This window comes from Cavia porcellus, unplaced genomic scaffold (assembly GCF_034190915.1).
Source record: "Cavia porcellus strain 051 isolate PalLab524CR breed Dunkin Hartley unplaced genomic scaffold, mCavPor4.1 scaffold_33, whole genome shotgun sequence".
In the NCBI taxonomy this organism is placed as follows: Eukaryota; Metazoa; Chordata; class Mammalia; order Rodentia; family Caviidae; genus Cavia; species Cavia porcellus.
In genome coordinates this window covers 16,878,804-16,904,815 of record NW_026947516.1, presented here as the reverse complement: position 1 = coordinate 16,904,815, position 26,012 = coordinate 16,878,804, and the positions used below count along the sequence as shown (strand labels likewise).

The 26,012-nt window shown below is 38.3% G+C and overlaps 2 protein-coding genes across 3 annotated transcripts in view; both read left to right on the top strand.

Moving 5' to 3' along the window:
* Positions 1 to 2,795, top strand: part of Vegfd (vascular endothelial growth factor D) — a 33,082-nt gene extending 30,287 nt beyond the window's left edge. Inside the window, exons 6-7 of the mRNA XM_063242981.1 lie at positions 1,401 to 1,596; positions 2,154 to 2,795. Coding sequence (XP_063099051.1) covers positions 1,401 to 1,596; positions 2,154 to 2,280 — 323 coding nt within the window. The 3' untranslated portion in view covers positions 2,281 to 2,795. The remainder of the gene's footprint in view (positions 1 to 1,400; positions 1,597 to 2,153) is intronic.
* A 5,875-nt stretch (positions 2,796 to 8,670) lies between these two features.
* On the top strand, positions 8,671 to 22,543 carry Piga (phosphatidylinositol glycan anchor biosynthesis class A). 2 transcript variants are annotated; one of them, XM_013144871.3, is made up of 6 exons: positions 8,671 to 8,841; positions 11,447 to 12,166; positions 16,415 to 16,547; positions 17,084 to 17,216; positions 17,372 to 17,578; positions 20,259 to 22,543. In XM_013144871.3, exons 2-6 carry the CDS (start codon positions 11,509 to 11,511, stop codon positions 20,523 to 20,525), a joined length of 1,398 nt encoding a protein of 465 aa, XP_013000325.1. In that variant the 5' UTR covers positions 8,671 to 8,841; positions 11,447 to 11,508; the 3' UTR covers positions 20,526 to 22,543. The 2 variants fall into 2 exon arrangements, with proteins under 2 accessions (XP_013000325.1, XP_003463081.1); XM_003463033.5 differs by having other exon boundaries at positions 11,447 to 12,223.
* Positions 22,544 to 26,012: the final 3,469 nt, after the last annotated feature.

Below are 26,012 nucleotides of genomic sequence, written 5' to 3'. Positions count from 1 at the left end.
CCAAGCATAAAGTTGTTCCTGCATCAAGTATTTTGGGTGGATTTTTGCTGCCATCTAGTGATCAATGCTAGTCTGTTAGGAGTTTTTGTTCTAAATACCTCAGAGTGACATCTGCCTCACTAACATAAGATTTACAAAGCTCACCTTTCTCCTCTTCACAAAATTCAGAAAGAAGTCTTCCCAGATACCCATTCCACATAATTTCTAAATCATCGTCAATTAGCAGTCAAAATCATAAGATTGAGTGACAATGAGATTGCCATTTTGATATGACAATAATGGTTCGATATTGGCAAGAACGTGGTATGGTTTAACCTGATGTCTTAAAATACTGAATGGGATTCTTCAGCATCTGTACACATCAGCCTGCTTCAGGAGCCTTCTTATTACACCAAGTAAATTCAACAGATGTTTATTGACTGTCTATTTTACACTAGCACAATAAGACCTGGCCCCTCAGGATGTTTTACTTAGGAGGAGAAACAGGAGCAAACAGACTAATGTAATCAGTGCAAGATAAAACAGGGGACAAAATGGAAATATGCACAATGATGAGGTACTTAGCTAAACTGGAAGACACTGGGAAAAATATCAGAGGAAAAAATGACTAGCAGAGCAAGAAATGATGGTGCCATTTCCTAAATGAGGCAACCTGGGAAACAAGCAGCTTTGGAGAGCAAGCATGCATTTTCCTCCAAAGTCTTTGAGAATCCAAAATGGCAAGGTCATGTTTTCCCAATGTTTCTGTCTCTCACTCTTTGTAATGAATTCTGATTTACATTAAGGTTGGACCTGAAGTATCAGCTATCCAATTGTTTTGTCCATCTTCTAGAAGATCTGTCAGCTGAGAGTGTCACAGACTTCTTACAGGCCTCTTGGCTGAATGTATCTTTAGCTAATGCCTGTGGGATCCAAATTCATCAACACTGTTGTATCACTTATACCAGTGTAATGATTTACGTTGAGGAACTTTATCACTGTTGCCATTTTCTTGGAGTTTGAGGTATATTCCTGCAATATCAACACTTCTGTTCCTCTCCGTTTTTAATCTTCCCTACAACTTCAGGATGATGTTGTTTGTAATGCTAAGACATCCTATGTTTTAGTATTAATGCTTGGGTTGGAAATGCATTTTCAGCAATTATCACTCTAAAACATCTCTAAAAATATCTTAGAAATCTTCAGATGATGATATTTTGGCAATCACAAAGCTAAGAAAACACAAGAATTCTGTATTTTGTCCTGCAAAATCAAAGGTAAATCCTTCATCTCTGTGAAAACATTTAAGCATGAAAATCTATAGCACAGGAGATCAAATGAGTTCACATTATGTTAGGATGATGCCAAATATGAAATCAACATTGGTGATCATGTTATTCAGGGTAAGTGTTTCTGTTTAGACCTCTCTCATCTCCAGGAGCCAGCTCTCTGTGGGCCACACATGAAGTTTGATGAAGATCGATGTGAGTGTGTCTGTAAAACACCGTGTCCCAGAGATTTCATCCAGCACTCTGAAAACTGCAGTTGTTTCGAATGCAAAGAGAGTCTGGAGAGTTGTTGCCAGAAACACAAGATATTTCACCCAGACACCTGCAGGTAAATGGCTTTTTCACTTTCACATTAACTTTGCTTATTGATATTTAATGGAAATGCCATTTTGATTTGGTGGGATTCCTTATTAAGCTAACTTTTTTGCTAGGTGCCCAAATGCCTTATAAACAATAAACAGAAATTTAGAGACCAAGGAATAAGTGAAATTATATAGAAGGAGGATGAATCATGAAATTAAGAAAATCCAGCCTGCTGTTATGAATTTAGGGTTCTTAAACAAAAACTAATTGATGAGATTTAAACCATTTTGAGGAGTAGAGGTTCAGATCAGCAAATTCTGATCTAATCTCTGTCTCACTGTAAATGTCCATATGTGTTTGCTTTTTCTTCGATGAAGATGATGTCACTGAATTAATATAAATGAGAATTTTATTGATGAATAGAACATTTGGTCAAGCTTTAATAGATTTTGAATCTCTATTCAGGATTTTATATTGATATTTTAATTACACATCTTGAAATTTTCCTTTAAAAACTTAATTGAATACCAACAGCTATTCCTCTGAATTCTGAAGTTTCATTTTCACTTTGGTTTGTGACAGCTGTGAAGACAGATGCCCTTTTCATACCAGAACATGCGCAAGTGGAAAACCAGCATGTGTAAAGCACTGCCGCTTTCCAAAGGAGAAAAAGGCCACCCAGGGGCTCCACAGCCAAGAGAATCCTTGATTCAACTTTTGTTCCAAGTTTTCCATTCCTATCATTTTAAACAGCATATTGCTTCTTCAGGTTGCTGTCATTGCTTTTTCTCCTCCTTCTTCAGGTAACAGAAAAAAATCCATTTTCCAAGTCAGACCAACTCTCCATCCAACAGCAGCTGATCTTTACTGATTCGCTGACAGATGAATTCTAGCTGCAGATGCCTCTGCACACCAAAAAATGGAGAGGAGGGAATCTGTGGAACCCATATTTTGGTAAATGAGAAAGATTTGGATGTCCAGAATGACAGAGGCCATGTGATTGATTCTCAGAGTGGATGAGGAAAACTGCCATCTCTGAGTCCTTTGTTAAGCACTCTCAAGAGTTATTCTCATTCTTTCTTATGCAGAATTTCACTTGTAGCATCAGCACTGACTTTCTAATTTCTGTCCAGCTTGTAGTGTTCAAGTTTAGTGAACTACTGTCTGACATTTCATATTTAAGTGTATTTAAAGGAAATAAACATCATTATGCAAGTCATATAATTTTGTGTTATTTAGTATGCATCCACTCTACATTTTATACTAGTGAAAATATGTTTGAGAAAAGGCATTTAGAAGTGGGAAGTGCAGGGAGAGACATGAGCTCAGCAAAGCTGGACTTCAGTTTTGGGAAACCAAGACCATAGTTCTTAGAAAGTTCATGGTTCTAAACAAAGTAAATGTGACTCAAAGTGCAGAGGGAGTTATACTGTGCTTTGAGATTAAATTAAATCTGACTTGACCCCCATCCCATGCCAAAGAGAGCCTACCAGTACCCTTGACATCTTTTAAGGGTTTATATTACTTCTGGTGTTTCTGGCTCCAGGTTTCTGCACTTGCTCAATTCTCAATCTCATTTATATCTCAACTCTTGTGGCAAGAGGTTCCACAGCTACGCAGTAAGAAAGCACAACAGACAAGTCTTTTTGTTTCCCTCTTGTAAAGAACTCCTACATACAAATTGTTTTACTTACCAAGTAACTTAAAAATCAAACTCTCTGTAGTGTCTTGCACAGGTATATAGACACAGGCACACACAATCTATTATAGCACTCAGCACACAGCTGTGCAAATAGTAGTGTTTATGTTTACTTCCTCACCACACCACAACTCTCTTATTATTAGAAACTTGCTTATCAAGTTCTTATAACCCAAATCGGTCAGACCAGACCACCCTGGAGCAAGACAATCACACGGAAAAAGACAACGATAAACAAATGTAGCACTGTTGGATTTTAGCTAAATTTTTGCCCTTCCTTGGTCAGAGCTCCTAAACATTTCTTAGGTTTCGCTTTTATTCATTGAAGTTCTCTGAGGGCTGTAGCTTCAGGCCCTCTGATCCTTTTGGTTTTAATTCTTAATCTCTGCCCTAGTGGTATAGATTACTTGCACTTAGTCATGGGGCTCTTAACCAGGCTTGTTTTGTCTGCCACAAAATACGCCAATCATTGAAACAATGAATTTTGCAAAAGAAAACATTTGTTCAAAAGGCGGCCAAGTGTGGAAGTGGGAGGCCTATCTCTCCAATTCACCTCCCTGGAGGTTGGGTTTAGGCATATCTATGGGACAAAGAAGCAAGATGAGGGGTGATTACAGGTGATGCAGACAGTGGTCTTCACATGTGGAATCAATCTTCATGATCTTTACATGATCTTTACATGACACATGTCTAGGAAATGGTGGCACTGGCATAATCTGAGGAATGAGTTTTTGGCTTCTTGACTTCATAAAGTCACACATCCAGGCACCAGCCATTCAAGCCCAAGTGGAGAGGCAGTGGTTTCAACAAATGCAGCTCTCAAATCTGAGAGATAATCTGGGCAATGGTTATAACTATGATTCACACATCAGAAAGGTCAATGGGAGACTAATAATACATTACTCAGCTGTGTGACCCCTAGAATTAGTGACTTTTACAGTCAACTAAAAGCAAGTAACCAAGAACAAATGAAGCCAGAGGGTTTATTTAGGTTTCTCCTCAATTTCCGTACCAGTTTCCACTGTGCTTATTATTACCTCTGTCATTTACAGATGCTGACCCAGTCACTCCTCTCCTGCCCCTGTTCTCACCCCTCATTTTATTGATTTAATGGCAATGGCTTCTTTTTTCTAGTTTTAATATTCTTAATCAGGTTTCTGAAAGGGCTCCCAACCTCTTAGTTGAGGTTGTACAAGATACTTAGCATTCAATTCCTTGCTCTGCCATTTCAGCAAGTTTCTACCAGCTCTCCTGCCTCCTCCATGACATTTGGTTAAATTCTCTGAGAGCTTGGGCAAAAGACAGTGCAACATGCACCATATAGTTAAAGTAGTTCTTGCCTGGTAGACGAAAAAGGCCAAATCACTAACAGGAATAATAAATCTGAGTTTAAGGACAGGCTCTCCCACCTAATCCCATTGTGATCAACCTCACTGAGCCTTGTTTCCTCATTTGCCAAATACAGATGGCAGTATCACTCCCTTGCATCTCAGAGTTGACCATTTCACTTGAGTTACTAGTAGTGAAAACAAAATTTGAGAAATAAAATATATTTTATAAATCAAAGAGATTATTTCAAATAAAAGAAGTAGGATGGTAGGCAAATCCCAGGAGTTTGGAACCTCTGGCAAGTTCTTGGTTTATACTGAATCCTTATGTTAGTCCTAAAACCATGTTTTGATTTGAAGTGGCTCTGGCTTCGTAATTGCCATTTAGATGGAGAAGCTTCTTTACATGATCACAATGGTGATCAGAAAACCAAATCCACATAGGTCCTGGACTCTGTATCTGGCATGAGAAAGACATGAACCAAAGTTCAGTTTCTATAAAATAATATAAATTTGCAATACACCATTTGTGCTTCTTAGGAAGCTCCTATATTTAGATGGAGAAGCTAAATGTAGCTAAATATAGATCTTGGGAAGCTCTAGGCTAGGCTCGGACTGTTCACCATCTGAATCCATCCTTCTAAACCCCTCCCCTTACTTCTTCCTCAGTTATCAATAATCACTAGAGATCTGTATTTGCATCCTTAAGGCTGGGTCTTAATGGGACTTGTCCTTGAATGTAGAGATAAGGTAACTATTGCTTTATTAGAGTCCACTAGTCATTACACAGAAATATTTGTCATACTCATATCCCTGGAAAGTAAGTTGGGAATTCTTAATTTGTTGAAAAATAAAAGTACATGAGAAGGCCCCAAGGACTTAAAGCAAAGAGTAAATGTCAGCAATGTCTGATACCATGATGCTTGATGTATTAGTATGATAGCATTGATGAAAAATATGTAACCAGGACAGTGTGATGAGAAGCCCTTTAGAGGTGGAAACACATGAGACATCATAATGATCAGAGTTGGATGAAGATTAAAGTACTGTCTGAAACCGGGCTTGGCAGCACCTGCCTGCAATCTCAGCACTCAGGAGGCTGAGTCAGGAGAATCATTATGAGTTTGAGGCCAGCCTAGGCTACAAAGTGAGCTCAAGGCCAACCTAAACTGCATAGTGAGACTCTGTCTTAAAAAGACCAAGAAAAAAAAAAGATTTCTAATTGATTCTATACATTGATGTTTGTTTCATTTTTGCATGCTTCTGTTTTCAAATTCTCATTAAAATTTCTCATACTATTTTATTGCTTCTAGAGTGAATTCAACTTCCATTATTAGATTTGTACATTGTCTTAATATATATCTCTTTCAGTGTTCTGGAATTTTGCTTTGCAAACTAATTCTCTCTCTCTCTCTCTCTCTCTCTCTCTCTCTCTCTCTCTCCTCTCTTTTTCTTTCTCTGCTTAGTAGTGATAATGACATATTGTAGATCACATTGCTTGGCTCAGGTCACTAACAGATTATATCTTCAGAAAGGCAATGACTGTTGGCATAGATTCTTTCATTTTTCATTCACGAGTAAGGGAAATGGTTAAGCCTTGAGGCCTAGTTATCTGCTGCTGTGTAGCAAACCACCATATAACTTAGTGCCTTGAGATAACAGTGACATTATTTCTCATGACCTGTGAGTTGAACTAGGATCAGCTAAGATATTCTTTTGTTTCACACAGTATAGGCTAAAGTCATTTTAGTGGTGACAATAAACTGGAAACTCACCTACTGCTTGAACACACAAGCAGGCCTTTTATTCTTTAGAGTCTCTTTCCATGTGGCTTTTCATCATTCAGCATCTCATTGGAGCCTTACAGCGTGATTATTGGCTTTCAGTGGGAAAGACCCAACAGGACATAACTCAGTCCATAAACACTTATTAAGGCTCCCTGGTATCTCATTTATTGATGTCCCACTGGACAAACAAGTCACATGGCTAAATCCAGAGTCAGTGTAAGAAGGAGGTAGACAAGGGTGCCAATTTTGGCAAGTGATTTATTGAATGCCACCAGTGTAACATTCTCTCACAAGATTGGCTCCTATATTTAGCTACAAATGGTGTACTGCAAATTTATATTATTTTATAGAAGCTGAACTTTGGTTCATGTCTTTCTCATGCCAGATACAGAGTCCAGGACCTATGTGGATTTGGTTTTCTGATCACCGTTGTACATTTTGGTTCTGCTTCTGATACATGGGAATATTTATCTTCTCGTCTACATTACAGCAAAGAAAATGAACTTTTCTCGTTTATATTCAACATAGTCTCATTTTTTCTATTTGAAGCAAAAAGAGAAGTGAAGTCTCAAAATATTAACTGAAAATATCATATTGGCTGGAAGTCTGGCTAGACATCTAGTTCACCTGTAGAGTAAGATCCTCTACTAGTTTGTTCCAACCTTCACTAAAAATGTCACCTGTTTCCTGTCTGTACTCTTTCCCCATCTCTTCCTTTGTATAGTTGCACAATAGCGTTCACTGAACAGCAAATGCCTGTCTGTACCTTGTTCACTTTGTTAATGAAATGATCTTGCTCTAAAAATTTGCACAGAAACGCTCTACTTATTCCTCTAGCTAAATGTTCCAGACAGAAATACTCTTTGCTCCTGACCTCTGATTATTTTTCTGGTGTTTCTCTTACAGCACTTACCACTTCTTTGATCCTAGATAACTTACATATGCCTTGATCTTTGGGGCAATGCTTATGCTACATTTTCTGTTCACTGGGCCTTGCACATTGATGGCAGGTTATCAATATATATTTTTGCCTTCTTAATCCAAAATTATCCAAACAATTTGCATGTATATTTGCATATATAAAGGCAAAGGAAAATAAGATCTACATTTATTTTCCGTTTTAGGTCATTTAATACTAGAAGTAGTAGATTGCCCTCACATCTCACATTTTATTAAGTGTAATCTAAATACAGTACGTTAAGTATGTTGGTCTAATTTTAGTGGTTTCTAAGAAAATTCCCTAAAGACATACTTTGAGGTCATACCTTTAGGCAGAATACTATAATTAGAATCATCTCTAGACTTGTCTCAATTCTGCTACTGAAACTTTCTTTTGACTTGTAGAAAATAACCTTAAGTTGATATTGTTGCTTAAGATTTAACTGACTATAAATGCAGTGGTGCCACATGAGATTGTGGGTCTTTAACAGGCAGAATCACAGTTTATTTACTTTTTAATGCTCAGTGCCCAGGACCAAAGCTAAAGCATAAAGGTGGTTTTGTTTTTGAAAATATAAAAGTGGAAGTATTTCATTATCTCTGGAAGTTTGGAGAGGGCATGAGGAAAATAAAACTCGAATCTTTAGGATTTAATAGGTTTACTCAAGATCCCAAAGGGGTGCTAGTCATGGTGGTGATGACGGTGCTCAGAAAGGAACTGGTTCTCACAAGCACAGGCACAAGCACAGTGGGCCTGGAGAATTGCAAGTGCAGGCTGTAAAGGTGAATGATCCTCATCCCACTCCTACTGAGTCTTCAGCCTTCTAGCCAAGCATCAATCTCCACAGCTAGTTGAACCAGTTTGAGTTGGACTAGATATTTCAGATTCCCCGCCTTCCCGCCCGAGTGCAGTTGTTAGATAAAATACAGATGTGCCATTGTATTTGAATTTTAAATAAATACCAAGTAATTGTCCAGTGACATCTCCAATATTTGGGACATACATATATGACATTTAAAGTTCACATTTTTATTTGTTTTGATTTGCTTTGAGTTTTAAAATTTGTGTATTTCTATATGCAGCATCTGGCAACCCCAGCAGGGTAGTAAGAACTAGCACGGTTCTGCTTCGGCAGATAAGCATAAACAAAATGCCACCAAGAACCTGAATTTCAGCAGCCTTCTCACTCAAATCTCACCAATTAGAAGCAGGCAGGGTGATAACCGGCTTCCTGAAAAGAGACGCTGTAACTAGGTAACCAGAGGGCGCCTTCACCCAACCTTCCGCAGCACCCAATAGGCATGCGCAAACGGACGCTGACGCGACATTCCACGCTGTGGGGTAGGGACAATTGAGCGTCGCTCTTACACGTGATCTAAGCGCCACTTTTTGATTGTCTGCCTCGGGGGCGCGGCGTTTGGGCGCGGACGCTCCGGATTGGCGCTTCGGGGTAGGGAGGCGGGACTCTGGCTACAGCCGCGGGAGGTCCGGACACTGGCGGCCATGGGACTCGCCGGTAAGTGCGCGTCTGGCCTCAGCTCTCCAGCACTCTCGCCAGCCTCCAGATGGGGCTGTGCTGTTGGCTTGGGAGCTGGGAAGACGATAGGAAGGGGTGAAGCCTACCGAGCTTCAGGCCCTGAAGCCGGGTTGGAGGGTGTGCAGAGTGGCTTGGGGCCGAGGGGTTTAGAGAGCTGGAGTCGGTTCCTTGCTTGAGGTTGCTAGGCGAGGGTCTGGGATCTCGGGGACCTGGAGTCCCAGACCCCTGCCCACTTTCCGGTCGGTTTCCTCCTCCCTTGGGTCACAGCCAGATCTTGCCTGACTGTGAGGTCTCTGACCGAGCTGGACTTCTTGGCTCTGCTGCTCCCCGGCTACTGCTCAAGGAGTGCAACTCGGGCAGCGCCCAGGGATTTTGTAGAAGTGCCGTCCTCTTCATCTCCAGCCTCTCCTCAGGAGCCTGTGCTGCTAATGACTTTCGGCAGTTCCTTGGCCAGGGGCGAAAATTTTAAGATGTTCCTCAGTTTGCCACTGAAGTGGCTGGGTGGGAGCTTTGGACAAATCAATCGCTCAAACTTGTCTGGCTCATTTTTGAAGAGAGAGATTCGGTTAAAATCTAAGATTCTATGACTGTGCTGTATAAGCTTTTAAATGATATTTTAAAAGATATTAAGAGTGATAACCAGATGGTAGGCACACTCCTTAGTATTGCAGGTTAATGACAAAATATTAAGTAATTTCATTTGGCTCATTACTCACTGTCTTTGTTATCATTCATCTTTGAAAACTGAATAGAACTGGAAGTTCAGGTTTAGGTGACAAAACACTTGTTAAATCACTTTAAAGTATGAGCTTGAGGAATCTCAGTATTTGGTAATATTAAATATTAATTGTTAAATTAAGTTCCAAAAACATTTATGGAGTATTTCTGGGAATATATTTAAGATACAGATGGGTTTATTGCAGAGAATTGGTAGTTAAGACTGCATACAGTTAATTTGTATTTTCTGATTTCGCAGTTGAAATTCAAAACAGCTTTAGGATGACTTCTCTGTATAGTTGAGTTTCTGGAGCTCTGAAAATCTTATTTGTAAAGCTAAGTAGATTTTTACCGGATTTCCAAGACACTCTAGCTTTCAAAGTCTTAAGAATCTATAGGAATATTTCACATTGATAGGATTTTGGAGGACCCCAGAGATAAACATTACCCACTTTAGTATGTAGGAAACGGCCCCAGATTTAGCCCATCTCTAGCCTTTATTTTCAGACTACACACTGAAAGGACGAACAGTCATGGCAGAAAGACCTAAATAATAGAATGATTAAGAAAACAAGTGACGGGAAGCAGTTTATCATCATCTTTGAATAAGAAAGGAGAAAATTTGGGTTGTCCATTGTGTGAGCTCCAGGTGCCCTTAGAAAAAAGGGGCCTCAAAAAGTCTGTTTCAGCTCCAGGTATATTTTAGTGTAAACACAAAGCTAATACTAGAAGAACTTTATGAAATTAATAGTGTCAGTGGCTCAGCTATAGAGGAGACATTTTTTAGGCTCTGTTGGTTGTGTAGCCCCTGTCACAGCCACATTACTGTTACAGCACAAAAGTAGCCATTCATATAAATGAATAGGCAAGCCTATGTTGCTGTAAAACTTTATTTATAAAAATAAGGAGTGAGATTCAAATTCTAGCCTGTTTTAGTTACACTTTTCTGCAAAACCTCCCCAAGACTTAGTGATGTGAAACAACCACCATTTTACTGTTTTTCATGATGTTGCAATCTGCTGGGATTAGCTAGTGGTACTTCTGCTGTTCCTGCCAGTCGTCACAGGGAGGCCGCTTTTAGGGAGTAGCAATTTGGCTTGAAACTGGATCCTGGTAACAGGGCAATGGCTGGGGCTCTGGCTTTGTCCAGGTAGTCTGAGAGCTTTTCGCTTTTCGTTTGGTCTCCTTTCCAGCACAGCACAATAACTGGACTCATGTGAGTGCTTAGCGTAGCCAGGCGTATGTAAGTGGAACTACCAGGCCTTTTTGAGGCCGAGAACAAACATGTGCACATCACCTTTTACTGCATCCTATATGTTAAAACAGGACCAAACGCAAGGAGGAGGAATGATCATCAGTGAAACAGTTGTACTACCTCTAAAAAGCTGAGTCACAAGGGACAAATTTCTTAAACTCCTTAAGCTTTACTTGCCATTTGTAATACAGATTTAATATTTTGTAGGGTTTTGGTGAGGTTACCGTAAAATGTAGAAAACTCTTAGCACATAGTGCCTGGTGTGTAGTAGCTATTTAGTAAGTAGAAGGTGGTAAAGTGATAGAGTAGGTAGGGAATGAACATATGTGTATGTGTGTATTTGTATTTAATAATAATGTAGCATGGCACACTGTTCTATATTGTGCATAGCAGTATTTTTACAGCAAAATTAAGACACTGCAGAGTTTAGTTTTGTTGTATGATACAGTAAATGCTAAACAAGTTAGTGTCAAATGAGTCAAAATTCATTGTGTGCTTTTTTGAGGGGAAAAGCTGATAAACGTACACTAATATTAAAAGTACTGCTAATGGGGTTTGGAATGTGGAATGCCTGTGTCTCTGAGCTGAGATCTGTTTTACTATCTTTTTCAGGTAACAGAGGACACATATCTTAGCTGGGTTGCTCTAGGAACTGATGTCTAAAACACACCAGCATGGCCTGTAGAGGAGGAGGGGACCACGTCAAGCTTCCTTCACCTCCACTCTCCTCAGTTAACCCTGGAAGCTTTGCCACCTGTCCAACTAGTTTTCATAATATATGCATGGTATCTGACTTCTTCTACCCAAATATGGGAGGAGTGGAAAGCCACATATACCAGCTCTCTCAGTGCCTGATTCAAAGAGGGCACAAGGTCATAATTGTCACCCATGCTTATGAAGATCGAAAAGGCATCCGTTACCTCACAAATGGCCTCAAAGTCTATTACTTGCCTCTGAAAGTCATGTACAACCAATCTACAGCTACGACGCTCTTTCACAGTCTGCCATTACTCAGGTACATATTTGTCCGGGAGAGAGTCACAGTAGTCCATTCCCATAGTTCTTTTTCTTCCCTGGCCCATGATGCTCTCTTCCACGCCAAGACAATGGGGCTCCATACAGTCTTCACGGACCATTCCCTCTTTGGATTTGCTGATGTCAGCTCGGTGCTCACAAACAAGCTTCTAACTGTGTCGCTTTGTGACACAAACCACATCATTTGTGTCTCTTATACTAGTAAGGAAAATACTGTACTAAGAGCAGCACTGAATCCTGAAATAGTGTCCGTCATTCCTAATGCGGTAGATCCTACTGACTTCACTCCAGATCCATGTAAGAGGCATGGTAGTATAACTATTGTTGTTGTCAGCAGACTTGTTTACAGAAAAGGTAATGAAACGATAGCTGTACTTGCATTGCAGACTTTTTTTCCTTGTAGAAAGCTGTTAAGTACTTGTATCTAATGATTGTTTGGCTTTTCATTTTGCTTTATGTTTTTGTATCGACTGCTGTGTTAACTATAGCAAAGAAAGATATGAAAGATATACTGACTTATACATCTAAGAAGAGAAATATTTAGAAAAGTAATGAATGCTACATCCAACCTTGGATGTTTTAAGTTACTGAAAACTAAAAATAACCTGATGCTGTTTAATTGATAGGATCTTTTTAAAAATTAAATTGGGGCTGGAAATTTAGCTCAGCTGTTAAAGTGCCTGCCTGGCAAGCGTGAGGTTGTGAGTTCAATCCTGGGTACCAAAAAAAAATTAATTCAGCCTTCCATGTGTGGTAAGAAATAAAGGGCAAGAGCCTATCACATGGCTTTTTATTTAATTACAAATGTAATGTCTTTTCATTGCAGATTTTAAAAGCTAAGAAAAATACAAAGATGAAAACTAAAAGTAGCTGTAACTATATTATCCAGAGGTGACCCTAAGGAAGACTTTGGTTTATAACTTCTTGTCTTTTATGCACGTGTGCATATGTTTAAACTCAATGGTCTTATTCTGCATACTACTGTTTTGTGTTTGCTCATTTCGTTTAATCATATATATGATGTTAATAACTTTGGCAGGTAAGTGATGAAAGGAGGATTAGATGGGCCACAGTCAGAGGCTGGCTGCGTCCCGCTGTGTGATTAAGGATGAGTTATTTAACATCTCTGTTTTTTCATTCATTTCATTCAGGTGACAGTGGGAACTTTGTGAAGGTTCAGTGATATGCTTAGCATAGGTTGTACTTAGTAAGTACCCACTGTTAGCAAGAAGGATTGTTTATAGTACCTTTGCAGCAGTAGTGCATACCATGTAGAATTTGTGGAGACTCGTTTATCAGAGCTCTGTACAGCAGTTATTAGAAATATATCAAATAGTCTTCTTGATGCTCTGAAAATCAGTCTAGTAATCAAGTGTCACTTATAGTCAGACCTCAGTACTCAAAATAATACATAGTCTCAAATATTTGAACTTGACCCAGAATGTTATTAATGCACCAAATTGCCAGTACTTTGGCTTGAGTACCGGTTCTCTGATTTCACCGGTGTTGTCTTGCGCACTCAGCTTCACAAAGCATCATCCACTGTTGTCACCTGGGTTTTTTCTTTAAAGTGGGTTGAAACCCTAAAGGTACATCAAGCAATATGCTTCTGGATTTTTAATTTGCTTTCAGTTTTACATAGTAGTTTGGTCGCCCCTCATCTGATAAGAAATGTTTTTCTGAGACTGTGGTTTATTAGATTTTTCAAACCACTCAGCTTGGTTTTCATAGAAACTTCATGTTGTCAGTTTATGTGGTCTTGAATAACCCTGTTCAATGCCAAGTACAACTGGAATTACATTTGTGAACAAATGCCACAGATTCTTGGTAACCAAGTGTATTAGTGTACTGGGGAGGGACCTAAAATCGAGGTATAGGCCTTGGTCAGTGTAGTCCATATTTGGAATAGAAAGCCCACTGATATGGAGGTGGTGAGAAAACTTGGATTGAACTGCATTTTCTGGGTGAGGATAGTGATGTGCATCTGTTCTTTCATCAAGAAGATCTGAATGAGCTCAAGGTCTTCTGCGTCCTAATTGGGATATTGGTGATGTGTTTGTTATAGCATAGAAAGTACACCTGATTTATTTTTAATTGAATAGGATACCTTTGTGAAGTAGATGGCCAAGAATGACCATGATATATGTGTGTATGTAAGTGTAATAGAGGATCAGCAGAATCCACTACTCATGCCTGTTACCTCTCCTCATGCCTGTGTGGTGTTTTAATCAGCCGAGCTAATCACCAATGGAGTGAAGGTTACAGCCTTCCCTGTCTAAGTTCAGTACTCAAGTAATTGTCTAACCCTCCCTATATGCCAGGCCCCATGCACAAATAATATTCTGCTAAGGAGTGACCATGTCTATAGCCCAAAAGTAAGTAATTATAGTAATGGTCCTTTATTCTTTATTATCAAACCAGTTTCCTCTGGAGGTGTTCATTGGACCAGATAACAGAAGGCCATTGGGGTGGATTAATTAAGAAGATAAATCCAAATATTCCTGGCCTGCATTTCCTGGCTGGCTGTTCCTGAGCCCTCTTCTCTCCAGCCTGTTTTGCTCTCAGTTGGGGTTTCACAGTGCTCAGTGTGTTTACTGACACATCCCACTTCTTGCTGTAGCAGCAATGATAACCTAACAGTGTATTCTGCAGTGGTGAAACCCTATGCATGTTGTAGTACTTCATTTGGCCCAACAGCTGTGGGTATGTATATGTTAACTGCTTGTAGCACACAAAGAAACAGTCTCAAAGGGGATAAGTGACTCACCCAGGTTACATAGTAAGTAACAAATGACAAATATGTGTCCAGCTCTCCTGGAGTTCAGGGTTTCTGTTTCCTAGCCTGGTCACTAGGTCCTAGGATAGATCAGAAGGTTCAAATACTGTTAGATTGAGCATTAAAAGCAATTGGATTAAAAAAAAGCATTTTGAGTCAGAAATTTTCCTTGTCTTTTTATATAAAGATGGCATTTGAAAGTCTTTAAATGATCCAGGGTGTTAGAATCTTAGAGGCACCAGAAAAATTTTTTATACTGAAGGAGAAAATCTTTTATTCCTAGAATACTATTATATAGCATTAACAATATTAATTTCATTTCTTTTATAGTGATTATCAGTATTAAAAGATATAATGCATTTAATGTACTAATACAGTAAGCACTCAGTAGCTATTACATGCTATCAGAAGTTATGCTTACTTTTCCACTTTTGTTTAAAGAATGGACACTTAACCTTCTATTACAAAGGAAGGAAAGAGGAAAAAGGATAAAAAATGGAAGAGAAAGTTAAAAAAAAAGAAAGTGTAGGAGGCTAATGTTAATGGTCATCAATTCACTTTCTAGTTTTTCTAGATTTCTACCAAATCCAGTGAATGGATTCAGTAATAGACTTGAAACAAAGATAGCTAATATTTTAATGGGAAGCTTTTATAATTAAAAACTATGGGAATTTATTTTTGTATATATAATCATAATTTGAAAATACCAGTGACCTGTTTTGTAAGTCTGCCTATTTTGAGGAAGATCAGTGTAAAAATCAGTGTGTGTGTAGGTTTGTATGTGAATGTGTGTACATTTATTTTTAATTAATAAACAGGTCTAATTTAATTATTTTGTTTCCTTTTATTTCTGAATGTTTATGATTTATAGTTGTTAATGAATGAAATTCCTAGGTAGTGTCAACATTGCTGTGGCTTTGGGTAGCCACTAACTTTTGCAGACTGGTAGGGCATCGTGATTTATTCAATTGCTTTGTGTTATCTGAAGTTGTTTTTATATAATGTAAGAAAATAATTTTTTGAAGAAAGGAACAAAGTTGAATCCTTTTTGATCTGTGGATTGGAATAATCTGACAGTTGAGGTCCTACCCCCTTTACCCACTCGTTCTTGGGAAATGGGGTATAGCTGGTTTGAATGGACCATTCTTTTAAGTTGTGGCAATACTATAGTATTCATTGCAAAATTTCTCCATGCAAGTTGAGTTTTGAAGAAAGTGGAGGCAACATTTACACTTTGTTGCTAACCTGTGGCAAGAAGTGGAGTCATAGCTGAGAATTTTGTAGCTGAAAGAGACCTTAGGATTTTAGGTACATATGTCTCTGCATTTAATATATCAGAGTACTTAGCTGTGATCAAAGGGCTTGCTTGTTAAAAAAAAAGCATGAAAGAAAAGAAACTGGGATCTCTAGCTCCAGTAGGTTGTGTGTTATGGAGAAGAACCAAAGTGTTAGTTAGCTAACTTAAATATCTTTTGTAGAAGAAGGCAATGTGTTCAAGTAAATCACATAAGTAGGTTAAAACAGAATTGTCCATATTTTGGTTTTATAAAAGGTAATAATGCATGTCAGGGTCGGTATCTTCAAGAATTGGAACTCTTGGGGACTGGGGGCAGTTTGTGATGAGTCCACTCCCAGGAAAGGTGTGAGAGAGCTGATTTCGATATTTTAAAAATGTTATACCTAATATTTAATAAGTAAATTTTCAGTAGTTCTGATGAGTCTTGAAGTTGAAACATTAACATCTCTAACATTCAACTTTATGTTTTCAGGTATTGATTTGCTTTGTGGCATAATACCTAAACTCTGTCAGAAGTATCAAAATTTAAATTTTATAATCGGAGGAGAGGGACCAAAGAGAATCATTCTGGAAGAAGTGCGGGAAAAATACGAGTTACATGACAGGTAATGATGGCTTTCATTTTGTTGTGAGTAAGAAAATATCAGCGATGTTCAGGTTTGACTGTGTCTACCATAGATGTGCAGTTTCTCCTCGATGTAATTGATATACAAATGTAATGCAAGGCCTATTTCTGAAGAATGTATATAAAATGAGAAAGCACGATTAATTCACAATTTGATTTTTTCCATTAGCCTGATATTATTTGACTTTGAGAAACAATTGTTGGAAACATCATGGAAGGCCCCCCAAAACAACCACTGTGATTGGGAATATTTGCAGATTTTCAAGTCATACCAATATTTTCATTAAATGCATATTAGCTTTAGAAAGATGGAATTTGTGTGTATAACAGAGTTAGCAATATGTTTATGCATTGTATCTCAGCTTTATAGAACTTTTTAAAACTGGTTATACTAATATTTTGAGATTAGCACTAGTAGGAATCTAAATATAAACAGCTGATTTGGTTTAGAAATTAAATTTTTTGTAGCATAGTTTTTCACTCCCTTTTTTCTTCCTCTCTTATTTAAAAAATCAGGGTACGTCTTTTGGGAGCTTTAGAACACAAGGATGTTAGAGATGTCTTAGTTCAAGGACATATTTTTCTTAATACCTCCCTTACCGAAGCATTCTGCATGGCGATTGTGGAAGCAGCCAGTTGTGGTTTACAGGTAAAATGTTCTAAGGGCTTAGATTGTGGGTATTTCTTTATCTGTGTTTTGAAAAAAATAATGGGACACGTGTCATAATAATTTTTTTTAACTTCATTTTGGTGATTTTCCTGAGGTGATTGTCAGTGGCTCATGTATTCCTTCCTTCTTTTAAGATTGTAAGTACGAGGGTTGGTGGAATTCCTGAGGTGCTTCCAGAAAATCTCATTGTTCTGTGTGAACCTTCAGTAAAATCTTTGTGTGAAGGACTGGAAAAGACTATTTTGCAGCTGAATTCCGGGGCACTTCCAACCCCAGAAAATATCCATAATATAGTAAAGACTTTCTACACCTGGACGAATGTTGCACAGAGAACTGAAAAGGTATGTCACATGCTGAGAAAAGATTCTGTCTGAGCTGTTACTTGACGTTTCACATACCATTTGGTTTCTCTTACATACAAGTTGGCCATTAATGTTTTTGGTTAGGTTTACAGACTGTCTTCTATATGAAAAGAAATAAACTAAGCATTACTGTTTGCATACCTGCTGGGCTGTTTCTGTTCAAATCATTGTATTGACATCTGAAATTATCATTAACATTTGATTGATTAAACTGGGCATGAGGAAACCACAAGATTTTTTTGTAGTCCTAGCAATTAAAGGCAAAACTGGTATTGAAATCTATTCTTGGATGTTTCCTTAAGGCTGTTTATAATTCTAAACTATCTAGGTCTATTAGCAAATATATGGTTTCGGTGCTTATTGTAGCATTGGAACTGTTAATATTTGATTCTGGCTACTTCTGGAACCTTCTATCATGCTTTTGCTAATGACTGTAATTTTCTACAGGAAAATGATTTTGGTATTTTTGGAATAATAGAGACTAAAGTAAGTTAGAATTTAAAATATACCTGAAAAGTGGGGAAATGATGACAAATGAAAAGCAGCAATAGAGCATTCCCAAAAGGACAGGTACAGAAAATAGATTGCTGCCTTAGGTGGGAGAGTACATGGTGAGAAGTGCCTTCCAAGGGGAGTGCATTTCTTCTGAGTTTCATCCTTTATGTCTTTCTCATGACTGCTTGTACCTTTTGCCTCTTGCCATATATCAAACTGAGTGGAAACTGCCAGGTGTCTTCTACTGAAAGCAGCCCTCTACTATAAGGTGTTCTTTCTTGTTTTGAATTACAAGTTTTGAATCCAAGTGAACCTATATTTGAATATGAATTCAATATGAATTCAAGAACCTCATTCTCTCTAAACACAGTCATCCATAATAATATTTTCCATTGAAATAGGAGATTTCTGAAAGAGTCAGAAATTTTCAACTGAAGTGTTCAGGGCAGTCCGACCTTCTGGAATTCTTGGAGTTTCTCCCACTATGAGATAGATAGCTTATCTTTTCTTTTGGAAATTGAAATCTGGTACCTGCAATCAACTGAGTGACCACTTGGCTCTGTATCCTCCATCTTCCTGTCTCATGTCCACAGTTACTCCCTAGAGTCTAATGTGACCTTTGGGGAGCAGAGATGGAATTTGCAGTATAGCTGGCAAGAATATATGACTAGACAGGTTTTTTGGAGATACGCCCTGGTCGCCCTACAGAACCACAGCTCTATAAATTGTAACTTTACCTGTTTCATAGACATGATGCAAGTTCAGAGCTCTGAGCTATAATAGGTAAGAAATTCAACAAGAAAAGGACAATGGTGACAATTTATGAAGAAGCTAATTAGGGTTATTTTTATAATCATATTTCATGTAGTTATATTTAAAATAATAGTAAACCACTTATATTTTTACTCTTCTATGGTCTGATAATTTATAGCATGTAGTTAGAACAAAGCAAATTCTCATCTGTAACAGAGTGTCACATTTTCTATATAGAAGTAAATTATTATTTTATCACTTAATATAATAAATAAATTGACCTCACATAGAACTGGATAAACAGATCAGTTTGTATTTGGTCTTTTAAGTGTAGGACATTTTGATCTTTTTCAACTCTTTAGTTTAACTATGCTATTCAGAAAATTGATCACAAAATTAAATTGGACTTCATGCTCTAAGCACACTATTCAGTTCTAATCTGTGAGCCTCAACATAATCCTCAACATCATTCTGATTAAAATGCTTGTATTTAAAATGTCCTCAGGATAGAAGAGCTAGATAAAATCGTGCTGTACCTTTGATAGGCCACTGACCTGTAGCAGTTGCACTTGTTGTAACTTCTTGAACTCAAAAGAAGACAATTTACAGGTTCATTATGTGAGGTCAAGCACAAGTAATTCCCAAGTGCAATTGCAAAACAGGAATGCTGGCTCATTTAATGTGTTCAATACAAGTATATTTAAAGATCTTTGGTTTTTTAAAAATATTTTAGAGTTTAGTGCTCAGCAGTTTTCAAAAGCAAGTCACACACTACCAGTTCTTAGCAGTAGACTTTGTTTGCCAACACTTGACCTGACTGTTTAATTAAAGTTTACCTCATCTTCCCCTCTTCTACTTGCAATCTTTGAAATATTTCTCCATCTCCTTACCTACTATAAACAGCAGTATGGATGACCTTTCACAGTTGTTGAAAGAAGAAACTGTGTATCCCCAGAAGCCTGCTGCTGTGGTGGTATAATTGAGCTTTTTGTCTGGCAGAGACCAGTCAGAGAGCTTTCTCTACCCAAAGCGTCTGAAAAGGCCTGTCCTGTTTGAACACCTCTCAAGTCATTGCTCAATTAAATATCAGTCATGACCTGAAAAGCTATTTGGACTTTGCAGGACTTTGGTATTTTAGTACTCAGCTGAAATCTGTGCTGATCTCCTAGGGGAAAGTAACCATAGCTTATTCTTTGTATTACAGTGTCTAGCGCAGATTATGTGCCCAGCAAGCATTGGGCAATAATGATTGTGTTTAAGTTCATTAAGGACATCATTATTGTAACAACACCAAACACGGATGACCTCTGTTTGCATGTGTTTCGGAAACATTCTTGGTTAGGGTGGGTCGTCCTTTGTTGTAGAAGTGTTCTGACTCCCAGCATTCATTCTGGGCCTTCTCTCCCTCCAGGTGTACGAGCTAGTCCTGAGCGAAGACGTGCTGTCCCTGAATGAGCGACTGGATAGACTCATCTCTCACTGCGGCTCAGTCACAGGCCACATGTTTGCTCTGTTGGCTGTGCTCAACTATCTGTTCCTTATCTTCCTGAGGTGGATTATCCCGGATTCTCTCATTGATATTGCAGTAGATGCCACTGGGCCAAGGGGTGCCTGGACTCATCACTATCCTCACAGTGAGAAAAGGGATGATAATGAGAAAGTGTCTGAAACCAGGTAGAAGAAAGCCTGCCTTGTAATGTTTGAAACATTTGTAACAGTTTTATCAAGACGATTGATAATAACCTTGCTTTGTTTTTGTTTTTTAAAGTTAATTCAGTAAGTTATGCTACCTCTATATCATTCAATGTTTTAGATTGAGGAAAGATTAAAACTTATGCAATTCCTGAGTGTAGAAACTCCTTGCACTTATTTACAATTTAGGAGAGAATGGTTAAGCCACTCAGGTATGAAATTTTTCAGACACTGAAATCCCTCTAGCGGAGAGTTTTAACATTATATTTTGAGAGTTTTGGGTGCTGTAGGGCCAAATGTTTCTGGGCATATTTGGCCAGTTTTTAATGTTAAACCATTACTTAGACATTCACCAAATGTTTACACGTTTTCTTTAGGGAAGTATACCAATTGCAGAAACTACTTTAAGTAATATTCATATACATCTACTAGGCATTTAAGTGATGCTCTTAAACGTTTATTGGGTCCACTCAGGAAGTGTTACATATTGTCAGCAAGTTTCTTCAGCAAGATGGTCTGTTAGTTAACCAGTATGTTTTGATCACCTGCTATGTGTAAACTGCTGTTAAGGACCAGGGATGCAGTCATTCTTTGTTTATCATCCAGACAGCTTACTATAGTCATGGTTGACATAAAATGGTAAAATATCTAACATGCCAAAAATGCTCATGCTAGTTAGTGCCAAGAAGAAGTTTCTGGCATATTCCAAGTCCTTCTTTTGCTCCTGTTGTATGCATTTCTCTAGGTAGAGCCTCCATATTCAGTTTTGTGAAGAGCCCTTTTACTTTTTTAAATTCTAGGGACCGATACCACTGTTGATAGTGCAGAGAAAGCCCCCACATTTTTCAGTGCATAATTTAGTCCTTTGTAAATGCCTTCTTGTTATCTGAGCAGAATGTATGAGGTGTGCCATCTCAAAACCAGCTGCTACTCTATCCTTTTGATACAAAAGTCACTACCCTCCACTGTGGCCTAGCTGATGTCTGATAAGTATTGTCAGTGTGCAAAAGGCTTTACTCCAGAATGTTTTATTTATAGCAAGCCAAGTCTGAAAGTTTAGTAACACAAGTCTCTTTGTGGATGGATGTTTTTAACTGTAATTATTGTTGCCCAGAGCCATGGGTTTTTAACCCCCAGTTATCCACATAATGTGTATTATTTGTTGAACTCTTTAGAATAAGTTTTTGTGGAAGAGAACTGTGAAAACAGTGAGGCACTTGTGTGTGCACTAGATAGAGTCTGTCAGTATTGTGCTTTTGTACAGGATATTTTTAATGACAACATTCACAAAGGGTCTTACCTTTGAAAAAGTATCTTCTGCCTATTACTCAGTTGCCACTGTTATAAAAGAAATATATTAGTGTTTTGTTTATACTAAAACGTAAATGCAAGAGTACAATTTTTAAATTCTAGAAGTTAGAAATTCTTTCATTGGAGAAAAATGGACTGACTCTAGCCATTCAGTCTTATTAAGACTTTTATGCATTGAAACCAACGTAGACATAAAATAAACAGTGCCAATATTCATAGTAAAGTGAGAAATGGTTAATATTTGGTTTTGTTTGTTCTACTCAGCAGTTTTTAACGGTACACTAAAATTTTTCCTTTTGCTTCTTGGTGTTTTTCAAAATTGTTTAATTCTTGATTTGTCATTTATTTAAGATGAAACTAGAATTTTAAAGTGATTGGTATTGCATATAAAATGTCAAATTTATTTTACTTTTTTTTTTAAATGGAAGTAAATTTATTTGTCTTAAGTTAAATCTTCATTTCTGGACTTCCTGGATACTTTAATTATAACTGTCAGTGTTGTACTGGTCAGTATGTGGAAACATATTGTTCTGTCCTAGTCCTTACATTTATTTGTGAATGAACTCACAATAATGAGGAATTTATTAAAAATGTATTTCTTTTTTATGTTATAAGCAGTTGCACCTGTAACTGATTTGTTAAAACATGCTACATGTCCAAAAATAAAGAATAACATTTTGACAGTTTTCTCAATCTGTCTTGTTTTATGGATTCAATATTATTTACTAGTGGAGCAGGGCCCACTCATCCCTTCTCACTTTCTTTTTTAGCATGATGCATGTGTTGCTTAGTCTGTTCCTGTTCGGGCTTATGTATGATATGTCCCCCTAGGTTAATGTTTTGGTGGCTGGGGCCTCAGTTCAGTGCAGCAATGTCCAAAAGTAGGGACTTTGGGAAATGACTGAATCATGAGGTATCAGTACATTAATCCATTGATAGATTCATAACTTGATGGCATCATTGAGAGGTTGTGGAAACAAGATAGGGCCTTGTTGAAGGGAGTGGGTCACAGAAGTGATCTTGTCCCCAGACGCCTTTCTTTTGGTTCTGTCCATGCAGTTTCCTGGCTGCAGTGAGGTGAGCAGCTTTCCTCTATCACTCCTGTGTGCTGTATTTCTGCCTCCTCCCAGGCCCAAAAACAATGGAGCCAGTTTACCAAGGATTGAAACCTTTGAAACTGTCAAAATAAATCTTTCCTCCTTACTTTGATTGTTTTCAGGTACCTAAATGCTGACTAGCAGTCAATAAAAAAGGAAATTTCCAGATCTTATTTCTAGAATGTATACTCTTTAATACTCAGTAAAATTACTAGTGTGATTGTGGCTTTGTTCCTGATCCAAAAAGGTCTTGTCTTTCATTAATTATTACATTACAAAAATGAATATATCTTTATATTATTATGTGTGAACTATGTAATGCCTTATATCTTGCCACCTATTTTAAGAGCAACTTAAATTTTGACTTCATAGGAGCCCAGCTTTTCCCACCACTTGTGTTAACAGCAGTGGAAAGCAGTCAGCTATGTTTATATGTTCTGATTTATCTAACCAGAATTCATTTTTGGCATCATCAGGATACCGTGGATATGTTTACTTTTGTGAATTATTTTTAAAGGTCTCTGCCCATCTGCATTCCCAAAAAGATGTTACATTATATCATGGTGTAGTTGGATTTTTATACAAAATTATGAAAATTAAAGTAAGTTTGATTTATATTGTGTAGTAGTTTGGAGAATTGATTTTATCTTTTCTGTTAGGCTGTCTTTGTAACTTTGCTCATAACCAGGATAAAATACCCAACACAGACAATTTAAAGGAGGAGAGATTTATTTTGGCTCATGTTTCAGTCCAAGGTCTGCCAACTCCAGAAAAGAAACAGGATGGCAGAAAAAAAAAGCTGCGCATCTCATGGCAGCTAGGAAACAGAAACGAGGATATCGGGAGGGAGATAAAGCCATTCAGGTTACACCCCCAGTGACACAAGCCTTCTGACCAGACCCCAACTTCTGACAAGTCAGGTTTAAAGGCCTCATAATCAAGTCACCTTCTAAAATCCCCACTTCTGAGCACATGAGGCTTTGAAGGGGACATCTGTATATAGTCTTAGGTCATCCCTGGCCCTCAAAATATTTATGAGTATCTCGTGCAAAATACATTTAGTTCATCTCTAAGAGTTGCCAAAATCTTCACAGTTTCAGCATTGCTGAAGAGTCTTAAGTCTGCAGTCTCCTCTGATACTTAATATAAACTTTTAGCTATGAGCCTCTGTAAAAATCAAGTTAAACACTGCAGACATAAAGTAAAATGGGCTAAACATTCCCATTCCAAAAAGTAAAAATGAGATACGAACCAATGGACAAAAGCAAGACAGATATCTAGCAGGGTAAACATTAAGTACTTTAGCTCTGGTTCCAGCATCCAGGAGAAGTAGTGCAACATGTGAACTCCAAAAGGCTTAGATGGCCTCACCTATATGGCATTGCCTGTGGTTGTAGCTCTCATGACTTGGCGAGGGCTGACTTTGCTTATTTCTTGTGGCTTTCCTTATACCTTCCATATGCCTGGCTTCTCCAGCTTCCGGGGGGTCTCTCTGAGTTTTCAGCTTTAGTCTCACAACTTCATGCAATGCCCTCTCAGGAATATGCTGGCTTGCCTCCCATGCCTGAAATCTGGATGAAACCTTCCCTGATCCCACAACTCTTGGATTTTGCATGCCTTTCAAACCAGCACCACATAGGTGATGCCAAGGTTTGTAGCCAGGTCAAGTAATAGCCAGGCCCCCTTGAATCTTGGCTGCAGTGGCCCCTAAGTGCTTGGATGGCTGGATGGTTGAGCACTGCACTAAATATCAGGAAACCAATTTCCTATGTTGCTCTTCTCCAGCATAGCATCCCAGGGCTCTCAGATGAAAACTTTATACCTTTGTACTTTTGAGCTTTTTTAAAGGGAGAGATCCCACTGATTTTTTTTTTTTTTTTTTTTTTTTTTGGTCTTTTTCGTTTTTATCTGTACCAGGGATCCCACTGATTCTTAGCACCCCCACCCAAGCCATTTTTTCTGTTGTTCTGTTATAAACTACTTGGCTTCTTTTAAATGCTAATCTTTTCAGCAACTAAGTTCTTTGCTCTACTGCCCCCAACTGTACAGGAGCTTCTTTTCTGGGGAACTGAAAAACTTTAAAGATCACTCAGCTGTGCAATTTGTTCTTGCTTCTTTACATAGAGATATGTAAAAGCCCCCAATAGTACTCATGCTACAGCCTCAATATTGGGCTGCCAAAATAACATCCGCTGGGTTAATTAGTCTACCACCCTTAGTCTTAGTTCCCTGGAGAATCTCAGGACATGAGTAAAATGTAGACATTTTCTGCTACAGAGTAGCAGAAAGTAAAGAGAGTAAAACACAAATACCAAAGGAGGCTGTTCCTAACTGAAACAAACCTGAGCCCAGTCTTTACCATGTACCTTTCCATCAGCATTGTAGTCTTCTGCACTTTGACCAGGATCTCCCATCAATTTCAGCTTTTGTCGTTCTAGGGCTGCTTCTCCAGATGAGGTCTCCAAATTTCCCAAATTGTCCTGAAAACTAGTTCCAAAGACTTCTGAATCACATAGTCAGGTAAAAGTCTCAACAATGACCTCATTCATGGTAGCAAAATCTGTTTTCTTGTCACTGTCCTCATCACTGGGATGAAATACTCAACACCTACTGCACCCACTAGGAGAGGTTTATTTTGGCTCATGTTCTAGTCCCTAATGGGCTGGCTCCAAAGAAGAAACAGCATGGTACAGGGGCCTGGAAGATAAAAGCTGCACTCATGATGGTGTCCAGGATGCAGAGAAAGAAGGGAGTCAAGGAGGGAAATATACCCTTCCAAATCCACCTCCAGTGTCCTGCCTTTTCAAAGTAGGTCTCCCTTCCAAATACCAAGGTGTAGTGTCCTCCTAATTCAATCACCCTTTAAATATTCCACCTATGAGAGCATGAGACTTTGGGAGGACACCCAGATATAAACCATAACATGGATTATTGCTTAGTGACTCTTGACGGGAGTGTGAGGAGGGGAGAACAGATTTTGTTCTCTAGGAGAAATTTGACAAAGTTTGGAAACATTTCTAGTTGTTACAGCTGGATAGGGTATGGCATTGGCATCAAGTAGAAAT